We start from the raw sequence: 27,636 nt of genomic DNA, 5'->3' as shown, positions 1-27,636 counted from the left end.
TACCTCTCCCCTTGCTCCTCCGGTGCCCTCTGGCTAGCGTGGTCTCTCCCCAATGCTTCCCTTTCCTGCCTGCCAGCAATCCTGCACTCCTATTGGTTCCCTGGGGTCAGGTGGATCTGCTGAGGCTCATGGGACTTGTAGTTAACTGCAGAGCCTCCTGATGATTGGCCAGCTGTACGCGCGCTATTCCCTGCGCATGCGAGAACTTCCTCAGGGCCTCCCGTCGCGCATTGGTACTGCACATGCGCGAAACACAACATGGCGGCGCCCTCTACTATCGGGCCGCCGCGGAACGCTCCCTGCTCAGTCCCCACCTTCCAAATGTGCCGCCGGTCTGCCTCGCGACCCTGACAGTGCCCGTGATCACCCCCCGAAACGGAGGTACAGAGGGAGGCTAGGACACACCAATACATATATCACAAAAGAAGAAAGAACCCTAAAGGATGCACACTACCCTACTAATCAAAATAATAACATTTTATTGAAATCTGAACTTTACACAAAAAATATAATTATTAAAAACCAGAATAGAGCGCTAGTGTATCACCAATGTAAATCGATGTCCCAATGGGGCGCTAAGAAGCAAGGAATTTGAATCCACCAATGGGTGATATATATCAACTTGTCATCTCTGTGTGGTCCTACATATAGTAAGAAGAGTATGAGAGACTGAATGGATTGTACCCATGCACCTGATATCACTGTAGTTCTTGCTGTATATGTAACTATCTAGTGAATTCTGTGGAGAACGAAGTAGGAGTGATCAGTACATACAGAGTACCTAATTCCTTATGTTGAAAGGTAGGTATAAGGAGACAACAGCCCTGTATTCAGTGTAACTGGCTGAATATCCAAATCTTCTCATTACAGGTCAGGGGAGAAATGAAATCACCCTTGACCATGTCAAAACACGATGTACCTGATATTAAATACTCCAAATAGAACCCTCCTATATAACCCCATCTGGGTGTCTTGTTGATCAAGCTCTGAGGGTTCTAATCCCACAGGAAGAATGGTGCAATATATCTCAAACAGTCTCTCACTATAGCAGCTGTGTGATTGAACAGGGTGGTGAGTACTCCCCATAGCCACACACGAATCAGGTCATATACTGTTGATAATCACCACAGTGATCTTGCTAGATACATGGTGGTAGAATGTGTAAACTCAATGGAGAAAACTTACACCAAACACCTTAGATGGATAAAACTTAATGTATAATAGTGTGCAAATTTGCATGTCGGGGTGTAGCCCTTTAAGTTGCGCAAGTAACCATGTACCTCCGCTGCCTCCTTTCAGCAGCCAGGAGGTTAACACTGTATAGTGGGTATATAAGTGTTCAAAAGGACTTCGCACAAACGAAAGACAGGGCTCATACCCCAGTGCTATTACAAAGAGTGTAAAACTATAGAAAGTTAGTATTCACACTGTGCTGTGGGACCAGGACACATGTAACCCGTGATCTGGAGATAATACTCCATGCGCAAAAGTAAACACATATGCCAGACTCGCATACGTTCCTTGGCTGCCACAAACGATCATGCACACACTGTCCTTGCTAGTGGTTACCTAAGTAAGGCTCCACATCTTTTACATACAACAATCATGTTCTCATTCCACAAGCTGCTGCCCTGGGACCAGACAACTGGTCACGCTCTATGACGTGTGTGGTTACGTCCACTTCTGTCTCCGAAGTGGTTATGGGCAGACGAGGAACTTGGAGACCCCACCCAGCCCAACCTCTCCCACCCAACACTACCTCTCCCACCCAACACTACCTCTCCCACCCAACACTACCTCTCCCACCCAACACTACCTCTCCCACCCATCCCAACATCTCCCACCCAACACTACCTCTCCCACCCAACACTACCTCTCCTACCCAGCCCAACCTCTCTCTAATCCAAGCCAACTTCTCCCACACAACAGTACCTCTCCCACCCAACACTACATCACCCAGCCCATCCTATCTCTAACCCAAGACAACCTCTCCCACCCAACACTACCTCTCCCACCCAGCCCAACCTCTCCCACCCAACACTACCTCACCCAGCCCATCCTATCTCTAACCCAAGCCAAACTCCCCCACCCAACACTACCTCTCCCACCCAGCCCAACCTCTCCCACCCCACACTACCTCTCCCACCCAGCCCAACCTCTCCCACCCAACACTACCTCTCCCACCCAACACTACTTCTCCCACCCAACACTACCTCTCCCACCCATCCCAACATCTCCCACCCAACACTACCTCTCCCACCCAACACTACCTCTCCTACCCAGCCCAACCTCTCTCTAACCCAAGCCAACTTCTCCCACACAACAGTACCTCTCCCACCCAACACTACCTCACCCAGCCCATCCTATCTCTAACCCAAGCCAACCTCTCCCACCCAACACTACCTCTCCCACCCAGCCCAACCTCTCCCACCCAACACTACCTCTCCCACCCAGCCCAACCTCTCCCACCCAACACTACCTCTCCCAGCCCATCCTATCTCTAACCCAAGCCAACATCTCCCACCCAACACTACCTCTCCCACCCATCCCAACCTCTCTCTAACCCAAGCCAACCTCTCCCACCCATCCCAACCTCTCCCAGCCAGCCCAACGCAACCTCTCCCACCCAACCCTACCTCTCCCACCCAGCCCAACCCCTCCCACTCAACCTTACCCACAACCCCCACAAGTAATGGGAAAGAGGAGAAAAGGAGGCGGTTCCAGGGTCTCAGCCCAGTGTTCCTGCTGTCCCGTTCCCCTATGGGTCGAGGCTCCTTAATATGTGACAGATAAAAGCCCAGCATTAACATAGATACAATACAGCCCTAATGTAACCCTTTGGCTGCCAGACAGGCAGCACCGCATTGCTCTTGGGGCTGTTTTTATTCAAAAGGAAATATTCGGAGAGAAAAAAAAACAGGGGGATGAAGGGAAAGTTCCATTTAAATTGTAGATTTGACTGATTTCTGTGTAATTGACCCCTAAGAAATATCAAATTCCCCATAAAGTAACTGTCTTACTTATTTTTATCCTGTAAACATGAATGTGAGATTTATTGTCGGGAACACATGATTTAGCAGATCAGTTACTGTTTCTCTGACCAATGACAGCTTCATAATTACTATACAAAGAAAAGACAGAAAAGCGAACATGTTACCTGTGTCTTTATATTCTGACAAACAGTCTGATCACCCAAAAACCCACATAAATATTGTAAAATCCTCAAAAGCTTTTGTTTGCCATGGAAATGTTAAAAGTATTAACAAAATAATAATTATTATATTCTTAATAATATTCTGACTAGCAAAATGATAGGAAATTGTATGTCACTTTATAAAGACATAGGGAACTGCATGAATATCAGGGGTTACATGCATTTCCCTGTAATGAGCTGTATATAAGTATATATGAAAAGGGACAGATGTGCACGCTGGTTATTTATATATAATTAGGACACTATGCAAATACAGTAACCACATGTCCTGGGTATAAAAGTCTCTGTCCCCGAGTCCCAGATAAAGCAGAGGAAGTGACTCTGTCCCCTGCAGGAGCCGGTCACCCCCTGACACTCCCACACTGCCCCCAAACTCTGCAGTTATGGAGACTTTTCTCAGGCTGGGATTATTAGTGTCATGTTTAACAGGTAACATTTCCCAGGAGACATTTCCCACAAGATCAGGATAACATGTCATTTAAATGATTAATGTCCCTGAGGTCACACGTGTGTAGAAGTCTCTTTATGTGTCATGGTGTTTGTCTCTTCCAGGGGTTCTGTCTGATGTCCAACTTGCCCAGTCGGACCCAGTGGTGATAAAGCCCGGAGCCTCTCACACACTGTCCTGTGCAGCCTCCGGATTCACATTCAGCAGCTATAACATGAACTGGGTTAGACAGAGTCCCGGGGGAGGGTTACAGTGGGTGTCCTATATTAGCAGCAGTGGGAGCAACATATACTATGAGGATTCAGTTAAAGGGCGATTCACAGTCTCCAGAGACAATAATAAGAACATGTTATATCTACAAATGAATAACCTGAGGACTGAAGACACCGCCCTGTATTACTGTGCGAGACACACAGTGACAAGAGTCCTCACAGGACTGTGACAAATACTGTCCTGTCCCTCCTCACTTTGGCAGCAGGGTGCAGCAGCAACACATGAAAAGCCTAAATAAGAAGTGCAGGTTCAGTACACACAAGGATTCTAGTTTCTCTATCACTGTTATTAAACGGGAATGTAATAAACATTGTTTCCATCAGACACAAACCTGAGAAAATGTTCTGTAATGTGGGGGATGGATTTCTCCTGGACCAAGAAACACCGATCTGCTCCTCATTGTAACCGTCCCTCATTAGAACAGGACGTCACCACATCTGTAATCATACTGCAGCTGCAGGAATCCTGGCACAAACAGCTTGCAATCTAATCTTAACCACCTGAGACTGGTGAGAATGAATGACTCAGATAAGAGGAGATTTAGGAAGTGCAGATATACCCCCCCCCCCATGTGTAAACCTTGTAGATCCCTCACTGTGTCTGGATCTCACACATCCTTTGTGTATGGGGACAGGTTTTTGTGGCTCCCTTTATTATTGTGATGGGAGCCACAGTGCTACATTCCTGTGCAAAACCTTCCTCGGGTGCCTGGCACATCCCATCACAGCAGCAGGGGGGGGAATAGTGACATATGAGCTGTCCCCTCCCCACCCAAACCTCTGAGATTCAGGAACACTGCCTACTCCTCCTCTAATACTCTGCTCCATAAGGCTGCATCCATGGATAGTGCTGGCGGGCGGAGGCGCGCTGAGGCGCGCTTACGCTCGGCACTGAGCCCCTGCAGCCGCAATGAGAGAGGCTTTAGCAGGGGCTCGCTTCCGCTTCCGCAAGCGTGCGGAAGCGTAAGTCTTAGCAAAATTTTAAATTTTCGCGCTCGCCGGAGCGCATGGCCGGTCACGTGAGCGGTTCGCCCAGTGAGGGCGAACCAGCTCCGTGATGTCACTGGCCCGCCCGCCGACACGCCCCCGGACGGCGTGCTGTCTAAGGCCAGGGAAAGCACCCGCTTTCCCTCAGTCTCAGCGCGCCTCCGCCAGCAAGCACTATCCATGGACGCAGGCTAACACTACAGGGTAATACTGGGCTGCACTGGATTACTGGGGACAGGGGAAGGCTGTCACTGATTTCCAATCATCTTGTCAGTTACAGAGAAACAGGATCCAGAGCCAAAATATCCCAGGGAATATGTGGCTTAGAAAACAGCAGAATATAGTGCAACACTGTTTCCATAATTAATGATCGTATCTCTGATATTCTTCTGTCTTTTAATATCCAAAAATCAGAAACTCCCGGAACAGATAACTTATAGAGGGATCCTTCTGTAATAGATACCAATTTTTGGATACAATGTTCTTAGGCCGCGTATATACAACGTGCGAAGGTGCACACAGTTGCGTGCTCCGTAAACAAAACACATGCAGTCAATGAAAATGGCCATAGAGCACGCGTGCGGGTGAGTAACGATGCTAGCGTTTCTAGGGGAGACAAAAAAAAATAGATTTTGTACCGCGATGGTCGGGTCACGTGAGCGGAGGAGAACCAATGAGGACAAAGCTCCATTATACTGCCAGGGAACAGGCCCAAACTTCTGTAAGATTATTATACAGTGGAGGTGTGCTTATCCTTTTTGCAATTTTAATATCATGGACAGGCCCGCCAACAGGGGGGACAGCCGGAATTGGCGTCCCAGGCCCAGTGAGTCAGGGGGCCCGTCCGCCCGGGTCCCCTGCGCGGCTGGAACCCTTGACACGATTTTGCGGACTGGGATCCGCCAGGCAGCGCTTGCTTCTCTGCACAGGGGAAAAAAATCCCCCCCATGATTGGCTGCCCGTGCTGGCGCGCTGCCAGGATTTTATTTAGCCCGTACTAAGCTCTATAGGAGCCGGCAAAGTGAGGCCACCTTTTCCTGCATGGATCCTGCATGGTAAGGTAAGTACTGCTCCATGCCTCCCACTTACCTACCATGCTCCCCTGCTCCTTTTGCCCCCTGCCCTGTTTGCCCCCCCTTGCTCTATTTCCCCCCTGCTCCGTTTGCCCCCCCTTGCTCCTTTTCCTCCCCCCCTGCTCCGTTGGCCCCCCCGTGTGTCAGAGTGTGCCAGTGTCAGAGTGTGTGAGTGTCAGAGTGTGCGAGTGTCATAGTGTGTGAGTATGAAAGTGTGTGGGTGTCAGTGTGTCAGAGTGTGCGAGTGTCAGTGTGCGAGTGTCAGTGGGCGAGTTTCAGACTGTGTCAGAGTGTTTGTGTCAGTGTGTGAGTGTCAGTCTGTGAGCGAGTGTCAGAGTCTGTGAGTGCCAGAGTCTGTGAGTGCCAGAGTCTGTGAGTCTCAGATTGTAGAGATGAAAAAAAATAAAAATATATATATATATTTATAAAGCAGAAAATAGCCGTGTTAGTCCAGTTGCGATAGTGCAGAATAAATTAGTTCTTCAGTATTCGGATCCTGAATTTGATATTGCACCAAATCCTTCCAGGCAATAATCCTATCTTAAGTGACATTCATTCCTTCTGGATGGCGATATGCCCGCGGAATCACTTTTGATTGACATCCTAGTGAATCGGCTATCCTTAATTCAGAAAAAGCTACTCGATCATCTACCACTGCTGCTATGGAGCACAACGTCCATATGCCAGGTCCCGGAATTTCCTCCCAAATTTCCTCATCTGGAGTAGGGTTGAGCCCTGGTCTTCGCAACAGAGCGTCCGCACCTATGTTCGTAGGCCCTGGCTTATATTTAAGGTTGAATTGATAGTTTGACAGTGCCGCTAACCAACGGTGGCCTGTAGCATCCAGCTTAGCAGAAGTGTTGATATAGGTCATAGGATTGTTATCAGTCCTAACCTCAAAATGAACGCCATACAAGTAGTCGTGCAAATTATCCACTATAGCCCACTTGAGGGCTAGAAACTCCAGTTTGTGAACCGGATAGTTTTATTCACTTGGTGTCAGACTTCGACTGGCATACGCCACCGTTCGGAGTCCAGTGTCATATTTCTGGTGTAACACCGCTCACAAGCCGTTGAAACTAGCATCCACATGCAGAACATACGCTCGATCAGGATCTGCATACGCCAATACCGGAACCTGGGTTTAATTTGTCTTCAGCCCAAAAAACACCTGTTCACATGCAGTGGTCCACTTGTCCCCAAATGGTGCTTGAGCTGAAGTGGCTTTCCGTCCCATCTCTTCGGGGTAGATTTTGAGGAGGTTGTTGAGGATTTTGGCTTTACCGGAATAGCCTTCCACAAATCTTCGGTAGTACCCGCAAAACCCCGGAAATGACCATAATTCTTGGACGTTATTGGAGCTCGGCTAATTTACCACTGCTTCTATTTTCCCAGGATCAGTAGCTATTCCTTCGGCCGATACAATATGGCCCACATAAGTCACTGACGTGCGGCAGAACTGACACTTATCCATGGACAGCTTAAGCCCTTCGTTACTGAGTCGATCCAGCACTTTCAACAGCCATTCCTCATGCTCCTCCAGTGTCATCCCGAACACTATAATGTCATCAAGGTACACCAAGCATTCGAGAGGATTCATATCCCCAATGGTCTTTTCCATCAGACGCTGAAAGGTGGTTGGAGCGCCACATTTCCCTTGAGGCTTCCCCGTGAACTGATAAAATCCCAAGGGGCAGATTAAAGCGGTCTTCTCTTGGTGTTCAGAGTTCATTGGCACCTGATAGTATCCTGACCTCAAGTCAAGCATACTAAACCACTTATTCCCGGATAGGGCGTTCAAGAGGTCTTCAATTCGTGGAAGGGTGTACTGATCGGGTACCGTACGGTTGATCAAGGTTCTATAGTCCACACATAGGCGTACCGTCCCATTCTTCTTGCGCACTACAACGGTAGGCGATGCATAAGGACAACGTGATCTTCGGACAATACCGACCTCCTGCATTTCGGTTAGCAGCTTCCTCACATCTTCAACATCCCTCGGAGCAATGCGACAAGATCGTTCTCGGAAGGGCGTCGTATCGTAAAGTCGGATGGTATGCTGGGCACTGCGGCTGCACCCCACATCCATATCACCGATGCAAAATACTTCACGTCTGTTTTCCAGCTTGGTCTGCAACCTGTTTTTCCAATCCTCAGTCAAGGGGGAATCTCCGAAATCAAACGCCAATTTAGGAGCCGCAGTGGCGATGGTAGCGGCCGGCGGCCTAGCTTCTGTCTTCCCTCCTGGAGTAACAGGATATATTCTGCCCAGCTGCTGCCCGTGATCAATGGGCATGGGGTAGGGAGAAAGGTTCCTCACGTAGACCTGTGTTCTATGCGGAATTCTAGACAGCCACTCTTTCACTGCGGCCAACACCCTGTATACCAACTGCTGGTCATCGTCTGCCGTACTCTTCAATGAGAATAGTTGGTCCTCCTTGCGTCTTTCGGGATAGCAGCAAGCGGGTGTCATCATCCTTCCTTCCCCTTCAGAAGTTGTGTGGTTCGCAGCCCGTCTGCATCAGCCTTCTGCACTACTTTCCTCCTCACCAGAGTCCAAAGATCCAAATGCAGACGCCTAAGAAAGTCAGATACCATTTCTCCTTCTTTCTGGGCCAGCGCATGGAATTTGGCCATCAAGGCGAACGCGTCCACCAGGGTTCCGTAGGCTTTGGTGAGTGCATGAAGTACCCCGTGCGTGTCTACATCCGGATTGTCATCTCTGTAACAATGCACCATATGGGAGGCGGGTGGTCGTAGGCATTCAATTATTCGCTGCCTCCTTACTGCGTCAATGCAGGACCATTCGGGTAGTACCTGCTCAGCATGATCCAACCAATCCTCAAACCCCACCTCTCCCAAGGGCGTTGGTTTGTCTCCGGAGAACGCCTTCAGCTTCCAGTACTGATGCGACTCGGTGGATTGATGTATGGCCTCTGCGAACACAGGTACGGTCAGATCGTTAGGCATGATATTTCCTACAGCAGGGCTATTGGTATTAAGTCTGGACATACTGCTCCTACTAAGGGAGGGCCGGGTGGTGGAGGGGGTGAAAGATACTCCTAGGCCCATGGCTGCTGGCCACATGGGGTTCAGACTGCTCTCAGGGGTATGGCATGGAGTAAACGTTACTGCACTTGACGGGCCAGGGTACTCTCTCTGGGGTGTAAACATGGCCAGTGGTTCGGCCACGCCCACCTGCACCAGCGAACAATGGATGGCCGGGGCCTCAGGTAGGATTAATATAGAGGGTACTGCTTCTGGGCATATGTCCCGTTCAGTGGCAAATAGTACTTTACACCAGGTTTGATCTGCATCATACTTATGGTCTATAACTCGGGCCGTGGCCAGGAACGGAAGTTTCCTCACTTGATCCCCTATGGTGCCCAAGGAGGTGGCTGCAGGGACATTCCCAATGGCAATGGCACAGGTCAGTGGTATATGGTTTCGTTGGGCCCACTTGCGCACCTCAGTCTGTGAGGGCACAAACATGGCTTAACTGGATAGCACAATTTAATTTCTGAATGGGCACCCCAGGTCTGAGATCTCAGCAGCACCTCCAAATGTAGCCCTCTTTCCTGCTGATATAGAGAGACTACTAGTGCTGTGTGTACCTGCTGGCTCAGCGAGATCTGGGCCTCCGCTAACTGGGAGCCTGGGGTAACAATATGTTCTTGGCAGTGCCTCCACTTACCCAGGATCCCCAATAAGTGAGATTCCCCTAAGTAAGAATAATGATAACAAGCCTCAGCGTTGTAACCTTTTACTAATAAGCAATAGCAAAACCTTAGCGTACACCTAATAGGGATAACACACATATAGTACAGTATATGAATAGCTGATATTCAGTAAATATACACCAGTGGCCTAGCCACTCTCCTCATTGAGTAATGTCCTTCCCACCACCGCGTGCACGCCACACCATGTCCAATGTACAGTATAACTCAGTCCCTTGGTCACTCAACCAACCCAGTGTCCCCAAAGAACCTTCCCCCAAGGCGGGATCAGCGCCTGAAGGTACCGGTGTTGGTGCACTTATTAAATGCCTTCCGGCTACTCTAGCAGCGGGTAACAGACTTCGAAAAGGATAAGCCGATCCAGCATAGTCTCTCACGAGTAACGGAGGAAACAGAACAGGAAGAAGCTGTGAGCCTGAAATCCCCCAGCAGAGATCTCTGGGGAAGAGGTTATGTGCAGAGCAGGAACTCAGATCATCTACAGTTATCTGTATCCTGTGAACATGAATATGTGAGATTTATTGTCGGGAACACGGGAATCAGCAGATCAGTTACTTCTTTTTCTGAGTAATGACAGCTTCATAATTACTATGCAAACAGAACACAGAACAAAGCTAACATGTTACCTGTGCCTGAGGTCTGACAAACAGTCTGTTTTATGTCCTAGTATTTATCACCGGAAGATGTTATTAAATCATTGTAATTTTTCCAAACTTGTAATTATGCTTTTAATCAATTCTCAATTGATCCATATTTTAATATATAAATGTCTTTTTTTCCACGTAATGTTGTAGAAAGGTACGGAACAATACTCTGACTAGCAAAATTATATCAAATTGTTTGTCACTTTACAAAGAATTAGGTAACTGCATGAATGATGTGGTTAAATGTATTTCCCTGTAATTAGATTTATATATGTATATGATTAAAGACAGATGTGCACATTGGTTATATATATGTATAATGAGGACAATATGCAAATAACGTAACCAAATGCCCTCATGTATAAAATGTCTCTTTCTCTGAGTCCCAGATAAAGCAGAGGAAGTGACTCTGTCCCCTGCAGGAGCCGGTCACCCCCTGACACTCCCACACTGCCCCCAAACTCTGCAGATATGGAGACTTTTCTCAGGCTGGGATTATTAGTGTCTTGTTTAACAGGTAACATTTCCCAGGAGACATTTCCCACAAGATCAGGATAACATGTCATTTAAATGATTAATGCCCCTGAGGTCACACGTGTGTAGAAGTGTCCTTATGTGTCATGGTGTTTGTTTTTTTCAGGGGTTCTGTCTGATGTCCAACTTGTCCAGTCGGACCCAGTGGAGATAAAGCCCGGAGCCTCTCACACACTGTCCTGTGCAGCCTCCGGATTCACATTCAGCAGCTATAACATGAACTGGGTTAGACAGAGTCCCGGGGGAGGGTTACAGTGGGTGTCTCTGATTAGCACCGATGGGGGCACCGCATACTATGAGGATTCAGTTAAAGGGCGATTCACAGTCTCCAGAGACAATAATAAGAACACGTTATATCTACAAATGAATAACCTGAGAACTGAAGACACCGCCCTGTATTACTGTGCGAGACACACAGTGACAAGAGTCCTCACAGGACTGTGACAAATACTGTCCTGTCCCTCCTCACTTTGGCAGCAGAGGGCAGCAGCAACACATGAAAAGCCTAAATAAGAAGTGCAGGTTCAGTACACACAAGGCTTCTAGTTTCTCTATCACTGATATTAAACGGGAATGTAATAAACATTGTTTCCTTCAGACACAAACCTGAGAGAATGCTCTGTAATGTGGGGGAGGGATTTCTCCTGGACCAAGAAACACAGAAATATTCCTCATTGTAACCGTCTCTCATTAGAACAGGACGTCACCACATCTGTAATCATACTACAGCTGCAGGAATCCTGGCACAAACAGCTTGCAATCTAATCTTAACCACCTGAGACTGGTGAGAATGACTGACTCAGATAAGAGGAGATTTAGGAAGGGCAGATATAACACCCCCCCCCCCCATGTGTAAACCTTGTAGATCCCTCACTGTGTCTGGATCTCCCACATCCCTTGTGTAGGGGGACAGGGTTTTGTGGCTCCCTTTATTATTGTGATGGGAGCCACAGTGCTACATTCCTGTGCAAAACCTTCCTCGGGTGCCTGGCACATCCCATCACAGCAGCAGGGGGGAATAGTGACATACGAGCTGTCCCCTCCCCACCCAAACCTCTGAGATTCAGGAACACTTCCTACCCCTCCTCTAATACTCTGCTCCATAACACTGCAGGGTAATACTGGGCTGCACTGGATTACAGGGGACAGGGGAAGGCTGTCACTGATTTCCAATCATCTTGTCAGTTACAGAGAAACAGGATCCAGAGCCAAAATATCCCAGGGAATATGTGCTTAGAAAACAGCAGAATATAGTGCAACACTGTTTCCATAATTAATCATCGTATTTCTGATCTTCTTTTGTCTTTTAATATCCAAAAATCAGAAACTCCCGGAACAGATAACTTATAGAGGGATCCTTCTGTAATAGATACCAATTTTTGGATACAATGTTCTTAGGCCGCGTATATACAACGTGCGAAGGTGCACACAGTTGCGTGCTCCGTAAACAAAACACATGCAGTCAATGAAAATGGCCATAGAGCACGCGTGCGGGTGAGTGACGGTGCTAGCGTTTCTAGGGGAGACAAAAAAAATAGATTTTGTACCGCGATGGTCGGGTCACGTGAGCGGAGGAGAACCAATGAGGACAAAGCTCCATTATACTGCCAGGGAACAGGCCCAAACTTCTGTAAGATTATTATACAGTGGAGGTGTGCTTATCCTTTTTGCAATTTTAATATCATGGACAGGCCCGCCAACAGGGGGGACAGCCGGAATTGGCGTTCCAGGCCCAGTGAGTCAGGGGTCCCGTCCGCCCGGGTCCCCTGCGCGGCTGGAACCCTTGACACGATTTTGCAGACTGGGATCCGCCAGGCAGCGCTTGCTTCTCTGCACAGGGGAAAAAAATCCCCCCCATGATTGGCTGCCCGTGCTGGCGCGCTGCCAGGATTTTATTTGGCCCGTACTAAGCTCTATAGGAGCCGGCAAAGTGAGGCCGCCTTTTCCTGCATGGATCCTGCATGGTAAGGTAAGTACTGCTCCATGCCTCCCACTTACCTACCATGCTCCCCTGCTCCTTTTGCCCCCTGCCCTGTTTGCCCCCCCTTGCTCTATTTCCCCCCTGCTCCGTTTGCCCCCCCTTGCTCCTTTTCCTCCCCCCCTGCTCCGTTGGCCCCCCCGTGTGTCCGTGTCAGAGTGTGTCAGTGTCAGAGTGTGTGAGTGTCAGAGTGTGCGAGTGTCATAGTGTGTGAGTATGAAAGTGTGTGAGTGTCAGTGTGTCAGAGTGTGCGAGTGTCAGTGTGCGAGTGTCAGTGGGCGAGTTTCAGACTGTGTCAGAGTGTTTGTGTCAGTGTGTGTGTGTCAGTGTGTCAGTGTGTGAGTGTCAGTCTGTGAGCGAGTGTCAGAGTCTGTGAGTGCCAGAGTCTGTGAGTCTCAGATTGTAGAGATGAAAAAAAATAAAAATATATATATATATATTTATAAAGCAGAAAATAGCCGTGTTAGTCCAGTTGCGATAGTGCAGAATAAATTAGTTCTTCAGTATTCGGTGATACCTTTTTTATTGGACTAACAATTTATGTCATAGGACAAGCTTTTTCATCGTTTTTATGACAAAACTTTTACTTATATATTTTTAGTCGTCGGAATAGGGTTGATAAGTGGATCCATTGAACAAACGTAGTGATTTGCTTTTATAAGGATAGTTATTTTATATGTAATATCATATGTTATATTGGTACTAATATATGTTTTTTCTTTTGCAGCTTGTAATTTTAATATGTATTAAAGATGTTGTTTTAGCTTAAATTGTTTAGATCTTTGTTGTACTCAGTTAATTGTATGCGCGCATCTGATTGGCTCCCAGCATTGATTGGTCAACCAATGTGGGAAGAATAGCGGGTATTTAATGCTAGATTTAAGACGAAGAAAGTATCCCTGAAGAAGGATCATCTAGATACGAAACGCGTAGGATTACTATCTCTTTGAGCCGATTTGTTTGCACAAATTCAAGAGACTTTTGCTGTTCGCGCCCCTCCCGTTGGAGATTTACACCGGGTGTGACGTCACATGCGAGCGCGGGGCGCAACGTCACGGCTGTTCGACGGGCTGCTAGGCGTGGAGACGAGGGACCGGTGACTTCGATCTGTGCAGGGAGGAATCGTCTGTGGACTGAGAGACTGTGTAGGGACACACACGGTGTGACTGCTCCCCTCTAAGGAATCTCTGCTATCCGCGGTTTTCCCAGTTGCAGCTGTGAGACGAATTGCATGCCACTGACTGCTGCGACGGAGCCAACTGATGCACAGAGAGGGTGATAGACATCCATCCAAGGGCACCTACACCATCGCCTATCCCGCCGACGGCTGTGTGGTAATTTGTGTATTGTACACGAAATGCTTAAGTTCTAATCAATTGATGTACGCAGATATATTACCCTTCTATAAATTATTCAACACAGTTTGATTTACTTCACTATTGCGTTTTGCGCTTGTGTTTTCTTATATTTTCAGTTCTTGGGAGTGTTTGAGCCACTCCATTCATCCAGCAGCAAACGCCATAAACATACAGATTTGTATAGTTTCATTTATCACTTCCACAGTAGGGTTGTGTCGGATTTTATTGTCTTGCACATAAAACTAATGAGGGTTTAATTTAATTTAGATCTAAAGGGAATGAGACCGCTCATCCTATAGTATAGAGTAGATAGCAATGGCAGGTGCTTAAGGGACAAATACTCCTGAAATATTGACCGCAGTAACCACCTCTGGTTAGAGGCATTTTTAATAGTGTGATTGAAATGTTTGTGTTTTTAAATAAGTAATTACTAATAAAAATTTATTATTTTTCTTTTGGACTTGGTGGGACATAAAGGGTTACTTAATCAGTATACATAGCTTCATACAGGTAATTTGACCTTGTCGGATCACTGTTATCTAACTATTCACTTTCTGGCATTGAGTGCTTGTTTTGGGGATTCTTTTTTGATCCCCCTTGGATCTCATCTGAAATTATATTTAATTTAATTTATTAATGATATCACTGTATATTGTTAAGACACTGTCTATTATCACAATTGGGATATTTCTGGTTGCGCACATTATTTTCTTTTCTGTATTCACATTGCTCCCTTGTGCTGCACATTAATCACTTAATTGTATTTAGCACTGTGTATTTATCTGTTATTCACTCAATATGGTGTGGAGCATAGTCAATTGTAGAGCTAAGCGAGAAGAACAGTTTAGTCTTTTATTCTCTGATGAAAAAGAGTTTGTTGCACCAGAAACTAATGTTAGTGTGAGTGTTAAAGATCTCTTTAAAAATCTAGAGAAATTATTGCTCAGTGAGAATAAAATATGGCTTGAGAAAAGAACAATAGAAAGCTATATGGATTGTAAAAGAATCCCTGGAGGACTGCGAGTCCTGAAAAAACCTACGTTTGGTAGGGACAATATGCATTTTATGCAAGAGTAGAACAATATTCTTGACGCTTGTTCAATGGATCTAATGAGGTTGATTATCTTTGAGAGGAATCGCACAATAAAAAATATGGAGAAGGATATTCTTGAGACCATAACGGCTCTTGAACCTTTGGTGATAGACACCGACTGTTCGGAGCTTGAATGTGATCTCAAGAATAAACTTGAGAATGAGGAGGAAGAACTACTCAAATCCAAACACGACAAATTTATGCGTGATAAAGGCGATTATGTTAATAATAGACAAAGGGATTGGGCCAGGAAAGAAGATAGGGGGAGAGTAGTGGGTGATGCCTACATCCCCAATAAAAGAGACAAATCTGGTTCATCCCAATCTAGATCAAGAAATCACCAGGAACATAAACATAGATCCCATGACCGGTCGTATGCTGATGGTGGGAACATGAATGGTGGGGGGTGGATGTTCCCACCATCAGCATGATGGTCATGTACGTAATCCAAACTATAGAGGCAAAAATTATAACCCTAATTTTAAACCTAATTTTAGATCTAATGCCCAACAGTCAGAAACACCACACAACCGTACGGAAAGATTCCTATGTTAATTCACCACAAGTGACGTCTATAGGTGAAAAACGTAGTGTCTATTCACGATCACCAGGCCGTTCCTCTCCCTCTTTTTTAGAGCTAGTCAAGACAAGGCTGGCTCCACCATTAGAGGTAGAGATGAGTTTAGAAGTCAAGACCCAAGATCCCCTCCCCGCGAGACAGAGAAAAAGGTCACTGTCAGACGGGGAAGCAGAGGGGGGACCCATGTCAAAAAGGAAAGAGAATTAGCAAAAAGATTTACACCAATAGAAAAAGGCATTTTTAATCTTTCAACTATGATTTTAACAAATGATCAAATAAATGTTCTGGGTCGAGGTCTGACTTTTTCACGGTCCAGCGGTCCTAATTCCTTCCAGTTATTCAAGGACTTGCATAAATTCACACATAATCTAACACTCAAAAGACATTTTTTGAAGTGTGAAATGGAGTCTGTACCTACTATACAGGCCGATAGTAATATGCAAGTCCAACCATTTAGTGAGGATACTGAACCAATCATTAGACATACTTCATTCAAGGCTCAATCGAGGTTTTACCCAGCCCAGTCCAAGGGCCCGTATATAGAAACATTCTTTACAATGGTCAATAGTGAGTTTGTTAAATTGACACAGGAATTCGATATAGGTAAGATCAAAAAGAATCTTAATAGTAAAGAAAATTTGGCCCTCAAAATGCTCAGAGAAAACAAAAACTTGATTATAAGGCAGGCCGATAAGGGAGGAGGGGTTGTACTGCAAAATCGCAGTGATTACGAGAGGGAAGCGCTGAGATTATTGCAGGACCCCCTATTTTATAAAAACTAACTAAAGACCCCACCTTGGAGTTCCAAGCTCGCCTCAAAACACTTTTAGATAAAAATGTGGCCTTATCAGTCATGACTAATTCTGAGTTTTCATTTCTCTATCCGGCCTTTCCAAGGATACCTTTATTTTATCACTTACCAAAAATCCATAAGTCCATTGTTGACCCCCCAGGAAGACCCATTGTGTCAGGGATTCAATCTCTGACAGCCAATGTATCGCAATATGTAGATTCTTTCCTCCAGTCCTATGTACAGTAGTCCAATTGCCCTCATATATAAAAGATACAACGGCAGTACTAAACCTATTTAGATTCTTTGAATGGAAAGACAGTTACAGGTGGGTGACCTTTGATATACAGGCACTATACACCCACATTCCACACACTAAGGGTTTGGAGGCAGTCGAAGCTTGTATGAAGGGCAACTCAAATTTACATTCCTTAAACAGGGATTTTGTTTTAGATTGCATTGAGTTTACACTCAAGCACAATTATTTCATGTTCCTTAATGACTTCCACTTGCAGATTTGCGGAACAGCTATGGGTACACGATTTGCCCCTAGCTTCGCAAATCTGTATGTGGGAGACTGAGAGGACAACTATATTTGGGCCAATAACCCATTCCACACTAACATCGTCATATGGCGTCGCTTTATAGACGACGTCGTATGCGTGTGGGATGGGGATCTTGAATCAGTCAAAAACTTTGTGTCATATATAAACATGAATGAGCACAATTTGGTGTTCACATACCATACAGACAGTAGAGAAATCGATTATTTGAATCTCAAGCTGATCTCTAATACTGAGGGTAAGGTTGAGACTGAAACATTTTTCAAGTCAGTCGACACGAACAATTTATTGATGGCCTCAAGTAACCATAAAAATACATGGATAAGAAATATCCCAGGAGGACAACTCATGAGATTAAAGAGAAATTGTAGCAGCAATGAAACCTTTTTAAAACAGGCAAGAAAGCTTCTGGACCGTTTTGTACAGAGAGGATACAACTTAGGTTCTCTGGAGAAGGAATTTGAAAGAGTACAAAGGATGGATAGGGAAGATTTGTTGAAACAAAAAGTCAAGCCCAACACAAATAAAAATAAAAATAAAAATACATCAAACAAAAAAGATGTGGCATTTATTACCGACTATAATTCGGTGTATGGGGACATCGAGTGGATTGTGGCCAGGAACTGGTCCAACCTATGTAGTGACCCGGTTCTGGGCGGCAGTCTGGTCGATAGACCCAGATTTATATATAGAAAAGCCAGTAACCTAAAGAGCGTATTGGCTCCAAGTGATGTTGGACTAAAACAAGGTATTAAATCAAGTATTGGATGGCTAGACACGAGACCAATTGGCAACTTTCACTGTAGCAAATGTTCAGTTTGCAAACATATGCATGGAGAACGTAAGACATTTGTCTCCAAGGTTTTCGAATGAAGTATTTAAAATTGATGACTTTGTTACTTGCAACTCTATATATATAGTTTATCTCCTTGAATGTAGTTGTGGACTACAATATATTGGAAGGACGAAACGGATGTTGAAAGTACGTATACAGGAACATATCCGTAACATTAAAAACGGCTATGATAAACATAGCGTATCTAGACACTATTCAAAATATCACCAAAAAGATCCCTCCTGTCTTAGGTTCAAGGGCATTAAACATGTGCCCTGTAATAGAAGGGGAGGAGACAGATTTAAAGCACTATCAGTGCAGGAGTCTTACTGGATTCATAAATTAAACTGTATGGTCCCTAAGGGGTTAAATGAAGAGCTGAATGTGTGGGCTTTTTATTAAATCCTTTTTAAGAAAATCGTTTTTATGACAAAACTTTTACTTATATATTTTTAGTCGTCGGAATAGGGTTGATAAGTGGATCCATTGAACAAACGTAGTGATTTGCTATTATAAGGATAGTTATTTTATATGTAATATCATATGTTATATTGGTACTAATATATGTTTTTTCTTTTGCAGCTTGTAATTTTAATATGTATTAAAGATGTTGTTTTAGCTTAAATTGTTTAGATCTTTGTTGTACTCAGTTAATTGTATGCGCGCATCTGATTGGCTCCCAGCATTGATTGGTCAACCAATGTGGGAAGAATAGCGGGTATTTAATGCTAGAGTTAAGACGAAGAAAGTATCCCTGAAGAAGTATCATCTAGATACGAAACGCGTAGGATTACTATCTCTTTGAGCCGATTTGTTTGCACAAATTCAAGAGACTTTTACTGTTCGCGCCCCGCCCGTTGGAGATTTACACCGGGTGTGACGTCACACGCGAGCACGGGACGCAACGTTACGGCTGTTCGACGGGCTGCTAGGCGTGGAGACGAGGGACCGGTGACTTCGATCTGTGCAGGGAGGAATCGTCTGTGGACTGAGAGACTGTGTGGGGACACACACGGTGTGACTGCTCCCCTCTAAGGAATCTCTGCTATCCGCGGTTTTCCCAGTTGCAGCTGTGAGACGAATTGCATGCCACTGACTGCTGCGACGGAGCCAACTGATGCACAGAGAGGGTGATAGACATCCATCCAAGGGCACCTACACCATCGCCTATCCCGCCGACGGCTGTGTGGTAATTTGTGTATTGTACACGAAATGCTTAAGTTCTAATCAATTGATGTACGCAGATATATTACCCTTCTATAAATTATTCAACACAGTTTGATTTACTTCACTATTGCGTTTTGCGCTTGTGTTTTCTTATATTTTCAGTTCTTGGGAGTGTTTGAGCCACTCCATTCATCCAGCAGCAAACGCCATAAACATACAGATTTGTATAGTTTCATTTATCACTTCCACAGTAGGGTTGTGTCGGATTTTATTGTCTTGCACATAAAACTAATGAGGGTTTAATTTAATTTATTAATTATATCACTGTATATTGTTAAGACACTGTCTATTATCACAATTGAGATATTTCTGGTTGCGCACATTATTTTCTTTTCTGGCTTCAGTAATGTGTCGACTTGCAGGTGTTTAGTTTGAAAAAGATACCACATTGGGCTATTGTAAAATGGCCTTGGGACTGAAGGAAGAGGTTACAATAATGTATCAATTTAGGCTTTTCATATTAAAGAAAGACAAACACCAGTTTAAGTTATTCTCCAGAGTCAGACACGCCGCCATGAGTGTTCCAGTGCAGCCAGTGTTCCCAAACCCTGACAGAACATACGCTTATTTGATATGGGCCGCGATAAAAGCAACAGATGATAAGATGGCAACAGTTGTTCAAATTTATCAGTATTTTATCAAAAACTTTGACTTTTTTAAATTTTCGCCAGCTCCTCATGTGTGGAAGCGTGCAATAAGGAAAAAGTTATGTAGCGATCCATGTTTTTGTCGTATTGATCTCCAATTTATTGGAGGGTATTGGTGTGTATCACCGGGTTTTTCCCGTATCTATGATGCAGACGGCAAAAGGCGAAAGGTCGTGTTAAAACCAAGTAAGAAACGACAGTCGCTGGCAGCAATGCGCCAGCACCAGCACCGGCTTCCAATAACGGTCCGACCACGGTGTCCACGCACGGATACCTGCAGCCTGAGCTGGATTTCGCATACAGTTTCGAGCAAGCTTGCATGTACCTAAGCGATTTCCAGCCGAATCAGCTGACTACAGGTGTAGTAGTCCCGCTGTCACCTGTCAAAGACGCGTATGATCAACAATACTGGATTGGCAGTGGCCCAGCGCCGGCGCCAGCTGAATGGGAAATTCTATGGTGAGTAATGTTGCCTTATTTTATTCTTTTTTATTTTGGAAATATCAATATCAGTGCGATTCAAACGTCAAGCGATTCTCCTGTAAGCAATATCATTGGCTGAGCGGCTTCTACCATTGTTGGAACGCTAGGCGCATGCGCATTGGAACCTTCTTGAAATGCATATGCGTGTCATCACATCGACGGTAGGCGCATGCGCATGCGCATGTGAGCAGGAGGTGCCCCCCGAGAAAATTATTGGTGGGACTGACTGTGGGACGGACCATTACAGTAAAACTTTTACTTTTTTTTCCACAGAAAGGACAACTTTGTGGAAAAAGGCAAATGGAGGCATAATATCGCTTTGTGTAACAATGCCCGCACATTGCTGAATCGGATTTAAAAAACCACGTCCCGGAGTCTACAGTTTAGTGGCCGTTGCTATTGATTAGGATAGAAAACCTGAAACAGTATGCTGATGTTGTCAGACCGTATACAATACTTTTTTTATATATTCTGTATAATAAACACGAAAAAATAAAAAGTATGCATTTATTCCACATGTATTCCAGTACAGCATGTATTGTTTTATACTGCCTGGACAGTACATTCTAGAAACACTGTTGTTACAGTATCAAAGGAGACAATGGAACTATTTAAAACAAAGCAACATTTTCTTTTATTGGTGGAGTAAGTACAAAAACATTTACAGTATTTACAAATAGTGATCAATGTAAAAACAATTTAATGCTTCAAAACATTTGCATCAGACAGGCAGACAGGCCGGCACAACTCCAGTTCTCGAGGGCTTCAAACTGGCCCGGTTTTCAGGATAACCTTTGAAAACCGGGTCTGTTTGCTGCCCTCGAGGACTGGAGTTGTGCATGTCCTGCGGGTACAGTAAATAAAAACATACATTTACAGTATTAATAAAAGTAACAACACACAATATCTCCTTTATTGACAGTAAGTGATAAAATAAAAATATTTCTTTACATTCATGAAAGAAATGACATAATTTCAGAAGGCAGGTCATCGTGATAATTTTATCCCTACAGTACACTCCCAAATACAGTACAGTACATGTCAACCATGTCAGTCAAACACACAGTGTCACAGTCCAAAGCTAGAGTACAGCACAGATTGAATATCGTAATAAATATAAAGATGGTTTTTGCAGGCTTGTGGAGAAAATAAAAAATGAGCAGGAATGTGATTGACACCAGAAAGACAAACGTTCAAATGAATGGTGTGGGAGAGATGCACTGCAATGTAGAGAAGATAAGAAGCTGAAAAACCCTGCAGTGCAGTAAATTATCCTGAGCGAAGGGAGAGCGCTGTACTGTATACTGTATGCCGAAATGTGACACTGTTACAGTACTGTACACGCCTAAGCGTTTGAACAACTTTCAAATGAGACATAAAGTACAGCACTGCAAATGAATGTATACATAAATATGCAAATGTACAATTAATGCGCGCGCACACGCAGACTGTGTACTGATGTACTGTAGATTGAACTGCTAAAGTATTAGACATCCAAGGCCACAGCTCGCGATCGCCCCCCTGAGTTTTTAGACGATATTGCAGTATTTCAGACTGCGATAATTAAATGCCAATATCACGAGCGCTAAAATAACGCAATTTACTCCGGACCAAAAACAAAAACGCATCTGACCAAGATTATCAGAGAGTCGCGGATCCAGCCAATTTCTGATAAATCTGATCGCCACTGTACAAACAGCCCCATACACACACACACACACACACACACACACACACACACACACACACACACACACACACACACACACACACACACACACACACACACACACACGCTGCAGCCCTCCTCTACACCCACAAAACACACTGGAGACATACACACCAGCAAAAACAGACTGCTGCCCCCTCTACATCCATAAAACACACACCCAAGGAAGGATTCCTCCTTTATTTTGAGCTGCAGTCCAGAGGTCACGGATTAAGGGATAGTATTTTATTATTGTACTATTTATTTATTATTATTATTATTATATATATATATATTTTTTTTTCATTATTATTTATTTATTATCTACTAAGAGTTTTTAAGGGCGCGCCGGAGTTTTCTATCTGTATCACAAAGTTCTCCTACTAGCACCATTTATGGCGGCATCTGTTCTCAGCAATTTAGAGACGGCCGCTGCACTACAGGTATAACCTTCGCTGTACTTTGTATTGTATGTGTTTATTTATAAAGCGCTATTAATGTACATAGCGCTTCACTGTACTTATAAGATGAACTAACTACTTACACCTCTGGATTTGTGGTCGGTTTGTTCTCAGTAATCTTGAGACGAATATTGCCCTTGTACTATTGGTATATATCAGGGGTGCGCACCCCTGGTATTTATTACGCAATATTCACGCGATCAGTTAATATATTTCTCCTGACACGTGTGGGCTTACAAGTGGCATCAATCAGTGCCCCTCACAGAGACTTCTTCCAACCGTGCAGTGTATCAATATTAACCAAAACAGCGCCATACGGGTATAGTACTGAGCCTAACCAAGTGCTAACCCTTCTAAACGATCAATACATCACCTACATCAAGGGTCCGCGGAGGTATGTGGGTGATCTGCAGTCACTGACTTGTCACTTACCCTATCAGACACTCGGAGGACCCCTTAGTGCGCAATTACAGCATCAGAATGGTTAATGTGGCTGCTATACCCCTGAGTGCAGAACTGACATTTTTCCACCTGATTGAACACTTGGTTACTTATTAAGGGCTATTGCAGGCACACTGCAACCATTGTATCACCTCTGACCACAATCATTTGAGGTTTACCACAGAAGGGCTGTGTGCATTAAGCATTTCTCTACCTGATATTTAGCTTCTTTTAACATGCACCCTTCTACATCAAGGCATATCTCTTGTGTGTTTTATAACCGTATTAACACACAGCTTAGTTGTGGTTTTTGTTATATACGTATATTCTGTGTCCTAACAGAACTTTATATGGTGTCATACAGAATATAAAAGATGTCAAATCATCCTTAAAACAAATAATTATTTCAACATAAACTATAAACTATATGGTACTTTTACACTTCTACAGTGATTCAGTATTCACTAACGCAGTATCCTTAATTTTCAATTAATAACATGACATGCATAAATCTGGGAGTATAGCCAACTGTCTGGGTGTATTGTAAATTGCCCTTGAAAGTATATCTTTAACTTTCTGTGTAATTCTGCTATTAATCTCTCTACACCGAGAAAAATAAAACTATGAATTTATACCTAAATTGTGGCGAAAACCTCGCTCAAACCCAAAATGTATGAATGGTGCTGCCAGGGATTGGGCAGAGCAGATAGAGGGTTGATGTGTTGTATCAGAGAGGTACAGCACACACACAGAATCCCTTTGAAAGGCGCACTGCAGACCCAAGCTTACAGTATAATCAAGGTCTAACGCGACTGCATGCAAACAGTTAAAATACATTTTACTAACAAAAATACTAGAATAATTAAAAAGATGTATGTGTCCAGACTCGGAAGTAATGGACAATGATGTATATGGTTGCTATGACACTATGTATATTTATAGATGCCCGGTATGTCCTGAACCTACTAATAAGTCTGTATCTAATCAATGAGGTTCAGGGTGTACATACAGATTGTAGGCTATGCTGCTTAAACGAGCATGCGCAGAGGCCACAGCATAACGTATACATCTACCTCTCTGCCAATGAATGCAGAGCCTAGGTATACATCAGTACGCTGGGGCACTGAGACTGACTTTACAGGGAACCTCTGAACCGACATATCATTGTTTTGATCACACTGAGTTGTAGGCAACCTATTAGAAACATCCGGCATCACTGCCTGTACTGATTTTACTAAATGCAGTACACAGATGTCATCCGATCTCGATCTGCTTCACTTGAACCAAGGAGATAAGATATAGCCTCCATATGTACAAAGTACCCACACTACCACCACTAGAGTACAATACTGTATATTGGCACTCCAACTCTAGGCTACTTTCACACTATTAAATAGGTATTGCCTATTCTGATACCCATGGTGTTGTCCTTCTATACTAGGATAGACAGTTACCTATCCAAAGAAGACACACCTATTCCCATCTCAGGGAACATAAACTGAGACGTCTGCTCACAAGGGAATAAACTTATACGAGCATACTGAAAGAGCCTAGCATAGTACACACTATACGTAGAGGAAGAACAAGTGTACCACTGTCACTGAGCACATCTGACTGTGGTTTATTACCATCCTGAAGGAGGTACTGTATCACTATTTGAGTCCTCCACTATGAATTTAAACAAAACAAAAATGATTCTTTCTTAAATCTTATTACATTTGAAATGATTCAATGCTATAGCGGAGGGGTGCGCAAAGTTTCAGCGCTGCGCCCCCTGCCTGCCAGCCCCAGCGCTCGCGCCCCCCTTCTTTCTTAGAAACCGGCGTCAAATGACGTCACGTGATGTGACCCCACAGTGTCATTTGACGCGCGCTGCGTGGCGAGGTGTCGCCGAAGACCAGGGAAGTGAAGTTGCAGAGGCCTCACGTGATCCCCCGGCATTTAATTTAAATGCCTTTGGGCATAGCGCGGGGCCTCTGCAACCACCGCCCCCCCCTAGAAAATCTTGCGCCCCCCCAGTTTGCGCACTTCTGCTATAGAGTGACATGATATTGCGCACCACAATAAGGAAAGATTATTCTTTCACACAATCACTGTCATTTGGGTGTCCTTTAAAACAGACAAATAAAAATTGAATAAAGACGGGAAGAACAGGACCCCCTTCTTGTAATGGCCAAACACAGAAGTTATAAAACCAATCAGAAATTATAAAAAAAAATTATTGATAAAATCTATCCTAGTGCTTGTTTTCCCAATATTGGGAAAGAACAATATTTAAAAAAGCAGCAAAAATTATAATTTCATAAAGGTTCATAAAAAATGACACATTAGCTGCATTTCTCCAGATGTGTCAATGACATGTCAGCTTATTACAGACTAACACATACAAGTCCCTTAGGGCTGCGGGTGAAGGTCACACAGATAAAACACATGGAAGTCCCGTCCTTCAGGGACACACAGGAAACAGAACAGGAAGAAGCTGTGAGCCTGAGATCCCCCAGCAGAGATCTCTGGGGAAGTGGTTATGTGCAGAGCAGCAACTCAGATCCTCTACAGTTATCTGTATCCTGTGAGCATGAATATGTGAGATTTAATGTCAGGAACACGGGAATCAGCAGATCAGTTACTTCTGTTTCTCTGACTAATGACAGCTTCATAATTACCATGCAAACAACACACAGAACAAAGCTAACATGTTACTTGTGCCTGAGGTCTGCCAAACAGTCTGATCACCAATATACATTAGCTAATAATTTTTAAATCCCCTTAAGATTTTGTTTACAATGGAAATATTAAAAGTATAAAACATAATTTAGCAAAGACTTCTACTTGTCCGATTTAATTTAGAAAAAGGTTTTAGTTATCTTCATTTAATCAATAAAAAGTATCTCTGTCATTTGGTCACTTTCCTCATAGTAAGGAAAAAAGCATATGCATTTAACCCACAAATAAATCTGGTGCTGTTTTATGTCCCAATATTTATCACCGGAGGATATTGTTTGATTGTTGTAATTTTTCCAATCTTCTAATTATGCATTTAATGCAAATCTCAATAATCTATATTTTAATATATACAGTAAATGTCTATTTTTCCATGTAACGATGTAGAAAGTTACTTAACAATACTCTGGAAAGCAAAATGATACGAAATTGTATGCAACTTTATAAAGACATAGGGAACTGCATGAATATCAGGGTTTAAATGTATTTCCCTGTAATGAGCTTTATATGTGTGTATATGATTAAGTACAGATGTGCACATTGGTTTTATATATATAGATATACATATATAATTAGGACACTATGCAAATACAGTAACCACATGTCCTGTGTATAAAAGTCTCTGTCCCCGAGTCCCAGATAAAGCAGAGGAAGTGAGTCTGTCCCCTGCAGGAGCCGGTCACCCCCTGACACTCCCACACTGCCCCCAAACTCTGCAGATATGGAGACTTTTCTCAGGCTGGGATTATTAGTGTCATGTTTAACAGGTAACATTTCCCAGGAGACATGTCACACAAGATCAGGATAACATGTCATTTAAATGATTAATGTCCCTGAGGTCACACGTGTGTAGAAGTCTCTTTATGTGTCATGGTGTTTGTCTCTTCCAGGGGTTCTGTCTGATGTCCAACTTGCCCAGTCGGACCCAGTGGTGATAAAGCCCGGAGCCTCTCACACACTGTCCTGTGCAGCCTCCGGATTCACATTCAGCAGCTATAACATGAACTGGGTTAGACAGAGTCCCGGGGGAGGGTTCCAGTGGGTGTCCTGGATTAGGTATGATGGGGGCACCGCAAACTATGAGGATTCAGTTAAAGGACGATTCACAATCTCTAGAGACAATAATAAGAACACGTTATATCTACAAATGAATAACCTGAGGACTGAAGACACCGCCCTGTATTACTGTGCGAGAGACACAGTGACAAGAGACCTCACAGGACTGTGACAAATACTGTCCTGTCCCTCCTCACTTTGGCCGCAGGGGGCAGCAGCAACACATGAAAAGCCTAAATAAGAAGTGCAGGTTCAGTACACACAAGGATTCTAGTTTCTCTATCACTGTTATTAAACGGGAATGTAATAAACATTGTTTCCTTCAGACACAAACCTGGGAGAATGCTCTGTAATGTGGGGGATGGATTTCTCCTGGACCAAGAAACACAGAACTGCTCCTCATTGTAACCGTCCCTCATTAGAACAGGACGTCACCACATCTGTAATCATACTACAGCTGCAGGAATCCTGGCACAAACAGCTTGCAATCTAATCTTAACCACCTGAGACTGGTGAGAATGACTGACTCAGATAAGAGGAGATTTAGGAAGTGCAGATATAACCCCCCCCCCCCCCCCCCCCCATGTGTAAAGCTTGTAGATCCCTCACTGTGTCTGGATCTCCCACATCCCTTGTGTATGGGGACAGGTATTATTTTGATGGGAGCCACAGTGCTACATTCCTGTGCAAAATCTTCCTCGGGTGCCTGGCACATCCCATCACAGCAGCAGGGGGGAATAGTGAAATATGAGCTGCCCCCTCCCCACCCAAACCTCTGAGATTCAG

At 44.2% G+C, this 27,636-nt stretch overlaps 1 gene segment (V, D, J or C); it reads left to right on the top strand.

The window, feature by feature from the left end:
• The first annotated feature begins 9,166 nt into the window (after positions 1-9,166).
• Positions 9,167-11,353, top strand: LOC142464644 (immunoglobulin heavy variable 3-43-like). The segment is given in 2 exon segments: positions 9,167-9,227; positions 11,016-11,353. Coding segments are annotated over 2 exon segments (399 nt in total).
• The last annotated feature ends 16,283 nt before the right edge of the window (positions 11,354-27,636 follow it).

The sequence above is a fragment of the Ascaphus truei genome, chromosome 13 (genome assembly GCF_040206685.1).
Source record: "Ascaphus truei isolate aAscTru1 chromosome 13, aAscTru1.hap1, whole genome shotgun sequence".
Lineage (NCBI taxonomy): Eukaryota > Metazoa > Chordata > Amphibia > Anura > Ascaphidae > Ascaphus > Ascaphus truei.
The sequence above is the reverse complement of the archived record's forward strand: the minus strand, read 5'-3'. Positions and strand labels throughout refer to the sequence as shown.